The sequence below is a fragment of the Bufo bufo genome, chromosome 1 (genome assembly GCF_905171765.1).
Source record: "Bufo bufo chromosome 1, aBufBuf1.1, whole genome shotgun sequence".
NCBI lineage: Eukaryota > Metazoa > Chordata > Amphibia > Anura > Bufonidae > Bufo > Bufo bufo.
The window spans coordinates 818,344,590-818,353,517 of record NC_053389.1 but is presented as its reverse complement, the minus strand read 5'-3'; the positions used below and the strand labels follow the sequence as shown (position 1 = coordinate 818,353,517).

The 8,928-nt window shown below is 43.2% G+C and overlaps 1 protein-coding gene across 1 annotated transcript; it reads right to left on the bottom strand.

Moving 5' to 3' along the window:
- Positions 1-367: 367 nt before the first annotated feature.
- Positions 368-1,315, bottom strand: LOC120989189 (olfactory receptor 10A7-like). Its single transcript, XM_040417125.1, has one exon. The coding sequence runs from the start codon at positions 1,313-1,315 to the stop codon at positions 368-370; it is 948 nt and encodes a 315-aa protein (XP_040273059.1).
- Between the last annotated feature and the right edge of the window lie 7,613 nt (positions 1,316-8,928).

Genomic DNA, 8,928 nt, shown 5'->3' with positions numbered 1-8,928 from the left:
AATGGTGGAGACCGAGCAGGCTCAGGCTTTCTATAAAGCTATGACATCACATGGGCTGGCTAGCTGCTGATTGGCTGCATGCATGGCATTGTGGGTGATCCCTTGTTCCCAGAGTTCCTTGATCCATGTCCCTACACGTACAGCAGCCATTTTACAAAAAAATCTGATTTATCACGAAGCACAAGGAGATTTGACTTCAGGACGAATCAAATTTTTCCTGAAATACGGATCGAATTCCACTTCGTCAACTTCGATTTGCTCATCTCTAGCCATAGCACATGTTGCAGGTCAAGACAATGCTGGTGATTTTATGAAAACAATGTTTAAGGAGGCCATTATGTAGCATATCACCTTTGGAGCAAATGTTTCATCTTTTCCATCCATTCTGAAAGATTGATCTCATCATCTTTTGGATAGCTCTCTTGATCTCGTTATTCCTCAGGCTGTAGATGATGGGGTTCATCACTGGTGTCACTATTATGTACAAGAGAGATCTGTATTTATTGGTATTGGATGTGCTTCCTTCAGATGGAGCCATGTAGACTGTAATTATGGTTCCATAAAATGCACACACTGTGGTCAGATGGGAGCTACAAGTGGAGAAGGTTTTTCTTCTACCGTGAGTGGAAGAAATGTTAACGATGGTGAAGAAAATACAAAGGTAAGTCATAATAATAAATGCAAATGGAAAGAAAATTCCTAAAAAACAGATAACAAAGTCTTGCACCATTAAATTGGAAGTGTCTGAAGTGGCCAATTCCACTATGGGGCCGAAGTCACAGAAAAAATGGTCAATGTAATTCAAGCCACAGAAGTCAAACTGGATTAATAAAAAGAACTCACTTGATGTCAACAAAGTGTCTAAAAACCATGACCCAATAACGAGGTGGAGACAAAGATCTGGACTCATCAGTGAAGAATAACGCAATGGATGGCAAATTGCCAAATATCGATCATATGACATGACGGCAATGAGAAAACATTGAACAAATACAAATATACCAAAGGAATACAACTGCATGAGACAGCCCCAAAAGGGCAAAATTCTCTCCCCGTCAAATATTATGCCCAACATCATGGGCACAATGCTGGTGGTTACTAAAACATCAGCTATGGATAAGTGTTTCAGAAAGATGAACATTGGGGTTTTGAGGTGGTCAAAAGTCGTCACTAAAAGGATGATTAGAAGGTTTCCAACAATGATAAATGCATAAGTCAGGAAAAGACCAATGAATAGAAGAGTCTTGTACTTGTGTAGACCTCGGAATCCAAGAAGACGTATCTGAGTGACTTGTGTCTGATTCTTCTCACACATATTTTCTCCTGTAAATTGAGAAAATGTAAGCAGTTACATATCTGAGAAGACCTGAATTGTATAGTCCTAAAAATAATATTAGGTACTATATTCTACTTACTAATGATCCCCCTCAGAGGAGGGTTACGAGGAATCTGGGGTACTTTCAGAAATTATGTGATATATCCGCGTTGCTGGGTCTGATGGCAGAGATGAAATTCCTCACATGCTGATGTATTTTATAATGTCAGATAAACAGAGATTTCCACAGGATCCGGGCACGATAATCGCACTCAAGTGACTGAAGTAGACAGATGGGACCAGTCATCTAGATTAATTGATAGTTAGATGGCTCACTGGGAGAGGCTTCTTATAACTGAAAATAAGACAGTATAAAACTAAACAATGAATAATATGTTTGGTTAGAAATTAGCAAAAAGTTTGTTGATTTGCGATATATGTGATTTTTATGTGCTGTCTGCGTTATCTTTTGGTTTTGACCCTGCTTGTAATGTGACACTGTGTATTGTCTCTTTTGTTTGAGTAATGTGACCCAGTTTGACTAACTTTTGATTTTATTCTGATTAGGTCCCATGAATAGGGATGAGTGAACCTGGACTGGAATGTTCGGGTTTGTACTGAACATTGCAGTGTCTGGGTACCTTGACATTGGCGTGAAAGTCAGTTTGTGTTTGGATTTTACACCTTTTTAAGCTGTGGGCACTTGGAAGCCATTACAGTCATGCCTAGTATTGGCATGGCTGTGATTGGATGGCGCACCATGTGACCATGAATGCATAAATGCCGGATCACATGGTGCGTTGCCATTCTGCTCTAAGTAGTGTAGAGACAGGACTCTGCTGCAGTGAGGGACAGCTTTTCACCTGTCTGTTCAGTCTGTGGGTGACCAGTAGGCATTTTTGATCATTGCAATACACCTGCTTTGCACCAGAGACACAGAAATACAATACTTGAAAAGGCTGTTAATGCTGTGGGTGACCTGAAGTCATTTTTTGGGGTTCCAAATCTTCCTTTGTATCCATCTTACTGTAATAGGAGAGATAATCATTCTGTTAATTGTGTCATTTTTTGGGGTCCCAAAGTCCACCTTTGTATCCGTCTTACTTGAATAGAGTTAATCCTTTACATTACTGATTCAGTTACTGTACACTATGGCCACCAGGCAGTTTCTTGGGCCCTCCAAAGAAACAGGAAGTGCCAAAAATGTTTCTGTAGCCGGATCAAGAAGCAGCAGAAGAAGGTGTGGTGGTATCAGCAGCCGCAGCAACAGGCCAGAGCTGCCAGTGTCATCCAGCAGTCGTGTTTTGACCAACAATCTAACTGTACTAGAATGGTTGACTCTCTCTTCACAATCATATCAAGTGACAACAGATACACACAGCCAGGAATTGGTGGATTCCTCTGACACCATGCTCAGTTGGCATGTCTCAGGAACTGCCTCTGTGCCCTCACCTGTCCTGAACCTGCTTTGCTTTTGCTTCTCCTTCCGCTAGCCAAGTAATGTATGCCACCAACTCTGCTCCGCTTTTCAGTGAAGATGAGATTTATGAGGACAGTCACTAGTTAAAGACCAGCACAGACTTGGAGGAGAGGTTTACGGCAGACTCCTGTAGGTGTGCAATTACCAATTATGACAGACAGGTGGGAGAACACGGTGCAAGAAGTCAGAGACGTGTGCAAGAAACAGGTGGGGGTTACACAAGTAACGACCAAACAGATGTAAATGATGATGTAGCCGATCGTATGTGGGAGTCAGGTGAAGGTGAATCATCATCAGGGAGCGAGGGTGGCAGCCTGCCCATGAGACAGCAGGATGAAAGGAGTGGAAGATCTACAGCAAAACATGGGAGGGGTGCACCATCTGCTACTTGGGAGACTACCTGCTATGACTAACAGAATAGCAGTGCACAGGCTCATAAAAGCAGCAACAGGTAGGCATCACACAGTGGTGGAGGGAAAATGCCATACTTGTCAGTGCTGGGGGATGTTAGCATGGCTGTATGCTGGATATATGGGCAGAAGGTGAGACGCAGCCAGGGTGCTAATGTTGGCACGACACCCTGCATCAACACATGGAGCGTCACCATAAAGTGACATGAGAAAACCGTGCCACTCATTTAGTGTGTTGTGTTACAGCCTGATAAGGCAACTGCTGCACCTCCCACCGGCCCGCAGCCCCTCTCTAGCAGTTAGGACTCAACATCAGCAGAACGAAGCTGTCGTTCCTTACCATAGACTTCATCGCCATCTATTGCTCCTGTTGCCTCTCCTCCTTGTCACTTGTTTCAAAAGCATTCGATCTCCAAGGTGATTTCAAAAAGACAACAGTATGCGCGCAGTCATTTAACGGCGCAGAAGCTGAACAAGCACCTGGCAAAGTTGCTGGTAGTACAGTCCCTTCCTTTCCATGTAGTTGACTCTGCACATTTCAGAGAACTGATGGCTTGTGCCCACTCAACGTGGAGAGTCCCAAGCTTGCATTACTTTTCCAAAAAAGCAGTACTACCCCTGCACACGTAAGTTAGCAATAGGTGGGCCAGTCCTTGGGCCTCTCACTGTCGCACCAGCGCTGGCATATGGAGTTGTAACTGTGGTCAAGGACAATATATGTTGTTCATAACCCACTATAAATGTGGTTATAGACCAGGCAAACAAGCAACTTAGCCAGGTGATGGCAATGCTGCCTTCGCGTTGTTATACTGGAATTTCTGTGTCATTGTCCAAATCTGCCTCCTCATCCTCCACCTTGTCCTCTACCTCCCCTCTAGGCTCAGTTCACAGTACTCCTCCAGCATATCACCTATGCAAAGCTAGGCATTGTCACACGGTTCTGCACCTGGTTAGTCTTGGTGAAAAGAGCCACATGAGGGAGGAACTGATCAGCATCATTAATAAAGAACTCGAACACTGGCTGTGCAGTACGCAGCCCTGCAGGGTATTGCGATGGTGAGGTCACGGTTAATAGGCAATCGAGGGTTGCTCTTGCTTACTCACAGTTTATAGGAGACCCTGGGCAGGCGTACAGCAGTAATGGAGAGGCTGGCACAGAAGTCCTCTGGGGCACTCTCAGTGTATAGGGACCAGGTCGGTGGTAGGTGAGGTGCCCTGGCTGTTGCAGGTTTAATGTGCCGGTGGCAAGATCCCTTTAAGTTCGTGACGCTAGTGCCTGTAACGGTGGCACACCGATTTATAGCAGTAATAAGTGAGGAACACAGTTTGCAGTGAACCAAAACTTCCTTTTACTGGAACAGTTAACTATTTACAGTTCTTTTGGTTCAGTTCCATATGACAGAAGAAGTCTCAAGCAGGCTTATACAATAATGGCAGGCAACAATGTTCTTGCAAGATACTCAGAGGGTTAAACACACTCACAGATCAGGCTGCACCTTTTCCTCAGAAATCCTGTGCACTATTCCTCAGATCTCCTGTCTGTCTTGATTCCAAGGCCCGTATGCCCTATTGGTGGCTTTATCCTTGGTAAAGAAACTTCCTCTCGTATATATCTCCTTGCATTGAATAGACTCTTCTGCCCTTCAGCTCTGGGGTTCAGCTGGAAACACATCTGCTCTGCTCTGTACTGTACTTTGTAGGAACTGCAGGTTTCTCAGGAGGTAACTCTTCTCCTGGTGGGACAACTAGAAGCCTGGGCTGTCTAGCTGCATGTCAGAGCCTGCACCTAAGCTCCTCTCTGGCTAAAGGTGTCTTCCTGCTTCTGACTCTACACACAGACCTCTTCCCTGAACAGGACCTGACTATATATATATATATATATATATATATATATATATTAGGGGTTCCCTAGCTCCCTCTACTGTCTAGGAGGAAGTACTACACCCTAACAGGCCTGATACACAGAAAAACAGGGAAAATGAACAATAAAACATAGCAATACACATTACAATGTGAGGTAAAATACAATGCCACTGTTCCACAGGAGGTGGAGAACAACGTGGCCCAATTGACCCTTGTGTAGTGCCCACATTTACCTAGTGGGACACTACAGCTGTCTCCTCGCCAACTGGAGAACCATGGTTACTGATAACGGAAAGAACATTTTGTTTGGGCTGTGTCAGGGAGGGCTGACCCATGCGCCCTGCATAGCGCACGTTTTCAGTTTCTTTGTACAGGAGCAACACCAGCTTCATATACAGCAACTTCAGTCTGGAGTCAATGATGAGCCATTTTCTTCAGCCGCCTACTGAAGAAACCACTCAGATAAAAATATTTCTACTACAATTTATCTGTGTGTTTGACCCACTCTTGGTTTTGGCTTAGTTTTACTGATCAAATACTGACAGTCTGAAAGAAGCTTTACAGATGCTCAAAATACACGCTTCATTTTATTTTAGTTTTCTGTTCTTCTGATGGATCAGAAGAATGGAAAGATAAACAGTGATGTGAATGCAGCCTTGCTGCCACTGCTGCTGCCCCCCCTCCCCACTCTGTCATAGGGCCACCACTTCAATCTTGGGGTACTGAATGGTTAAGTCCACGGTGATAAATTAGACCTGATAGTAACCGTGACCTATATTACTGACGCACAGTAAATCTACAGCTAACAGAAGGGATCAAAAAGCATGTATTTGGACAGCTACAACATGCATTAAAAGAACTTTATTTTTTCTCCACTACTGTCACGTACGGGAACTGCCCTGTCATATGACCCGGGTACGACTGCCAAGGGTCGATCTATTTCACGCACTCAATCTCTCATGCTCCTACACACAGGGCTCAGATCATAGAACCTAGATCATGCCACGAAACAGCCTTTCACGCACCCCAAAAAGTTGCCACCATCCTTGACATTTAAATTAATATACTATTAATTAGGGGCCCATAGAAAACCCCAGTGTTCCACTCGTAACCAGGTTCACAGTAGCATTAGCCACACTAATAACATATACACGGTAACACAAACCGCACTCATACACTTAAAAATTTAGGTTACTGCGCACGTTCAGTGCACAATGCACTGAGGCATTAAAGACGTGCTTTAATGTACTAAAAGGGTACAGTATTTAGTTACAAAAATTCTAAGAAATAAGAGACATCCGTAAATGTGCACAACGTTATAAAAATAAAAGGATAAAAGTAGAAAAGGTTCTACTTAACAAGTTGTGTGATCAGAGTCTGTTCTGTTTTTGGGGATGGGAGAACATGAAGCACAAGCCAATGTTGATCGGATCCCCAAATTGTGCCAATGAATTGGTTCAAAACCCCTTATTTTTATTGCCCTTCATCAGAAGATGGATCTAAGAGGAGCCCCCTACCATGGCCCAGTCTTTTGGGAAGGCCTTCACTATGGGTGTGTACTCCACCTACATCCCTCAGCTGCAAGCCTAAAATATTAATAGAACATAGCTTCCTGTCCACACTAGTGGATATTTGGGCCTGACATATTTTAATAACACATATTTCATTGTTCTAATACCAAATATGACCAGTGTGGGGGTCCCGGAATGAGAGATTCCTATTATATGGGAATGCTGGCTGTCAAGGGGTGAATGTTTGAACTTCCTACAATACCCACATTATAACTGAATGCAATTATTACAATAATTAATATGTGAATTGTACCAAAGGTGAGTTATCGCTTATGATATATTTTCTTCATCTTCTGGTACTCCGGTTGAAAAGCTTCTGGATGTCTTCTGTGCATTGGTCCCATCCCATCAAGGAAACCTCGATACCACCACTTTGTTAGCAGGAGGACGCTAATTTGCATCCTGCCAAAAGGTGCTTGTGTATTCTCCCCTTCAGGTCCAGACTGCATGGCATGTTACCGACAGTAAGGCATAAAAATATATAAAATCACACAACTTTCGACATAAAACAATACACACACTTCACACTGAGATTGGGCCACCAAGTAGGATGCATATGATTAGATAGAGTAGCCGAGGTATACCTGATGTATCGTGATTTGTGAAAAATGAATTTGTAATGAATCAAAATTCTTGTCAAAGTTTGGCAAATCAGCCAAATCAAATTTTTTCAAAACTTTGCTCATCGCTAGTCATTAATCCTGTGTCCTATCATCTAAGTTTGCCAGATTCATTTAAAATGCATAATGTCTTCCACTGGTCTTTACTAAGGATGAGTGAAGCAATTCTAAATTAATGAAATTTGTTATTAATTTCACAAAAATTCTACCTCAAAACAAATCCAATGCCAAATTTCTGATTAGTTTTGGATCGAATAAAACAGCATCCAGTGCCAGCAAGAAGAAGGATGAAGACATGGCACTGGGAGGAAGTGAGGGGAAGGCTTGCCCTGATTGGCTCACAGGCTGGCAGCCAGCCTAGATCAGCCATTCATGGGGACAGCAGTCAGGGAGGTGAGTGTGCAAAACAAGCACAACATCATTCTGCTTTGTAATTTCATCCTGGAAGGAATCTGAGTTTTTGATCTTCTTCTGTAGACTGATGTGTCAGTGGGGTACCTCTAATAGAGTCAGAACACACAGCTGCTATGGGGCCCGTAGAGGAAGAGGGCCCCGGCCCTGCAGGAAAGCCCCGTCCCCAATTCCATTAGATTTCTAGCTGAGAAAGCCTAGCTATCTGTGGAAAAGGACCTGCGATCAGCATGTGATCAGGGCAGACATGCAGAATACAGTCAGTCGTTTTACAGCAGAAGGAAGTTTGATGATGTCATCATCATGTGACCAGGGCATGAAGACAAAGCTCAGCCATGGAGAGGAAAAAGTAGTGTGTAACGGCACCCCGGGCATAAAAGGGGGTAAAAGCCGTTTATGAGATATTTCCTTTCCAAATGCAAAGGCAGCTACTAAAGACGTCAATCTCCCGAACTGCAAACCATATGAATGCTGCATACAGCCGAATAGGAAAAACCATATGAAAGGTTTACACTCCTAGCAGTCGAACTGGAACAACATACAATAAATCCCCCCAAGAACGAGACAAGGCGCCGTGTTGTGTCAAGCAGGGGTCAGCCAGAGCTGTGGGTTTATTGTTCTTATATACACATTCTTACACATTAGTACCACCCACAGGGTTTTGTAAAACAACCAGTAACCACGTACAATACACTCAGACACTCTCACACAAAATCCTCCCCTCTGCCTGTGATACAATTACCTTACACAATGGGTTAATGTAATTATCACAGGCAGGAGAATACACAGTTTTACACAATATTCATAACTTTAAAAGTATGCATCACATTCACATAAAACTTACATTTACAGAATCGGCATACTCCAAATACAAACATACGTCAAAATCATACAACTTGGTCCAGTGGGTCAAAAGTTAGATCGAAGTCCTTTGTGACCAAAGGAAGCATGGCTTTCCGGCCCAAACCAGTTTCCACAGAGTCTTCTGTCCTGGAGATAATTGGGAAGTAATCCAATTTATCTCCAAGGACAGAGGCAAAACTCCATTAGCCACATGGTAGCAAAAGACAATAAAAGACATAACAATATTTAACTGTGCAGCTATTGCATAAAACAGGCACATTCAACATATCCCCAGATAGCTTGGATCTGAGGGCACATTATTACTGAATGGCGCTCAGATCACATACATACAGTTCAATTGCCATGGAGCCAAATTCTTTCACATAGTCTTTTGTTATCCGAATGGGCTCCATGG

Coding starts and splice junctions, on each gene's coding strand:
- LOC120989189 (XM_040417125.1), bottom strand. CDS start 1,315: ATGTGTGAGAAGAATCAGACACAAGTCACTCAGATACGTCTTCTTGGA.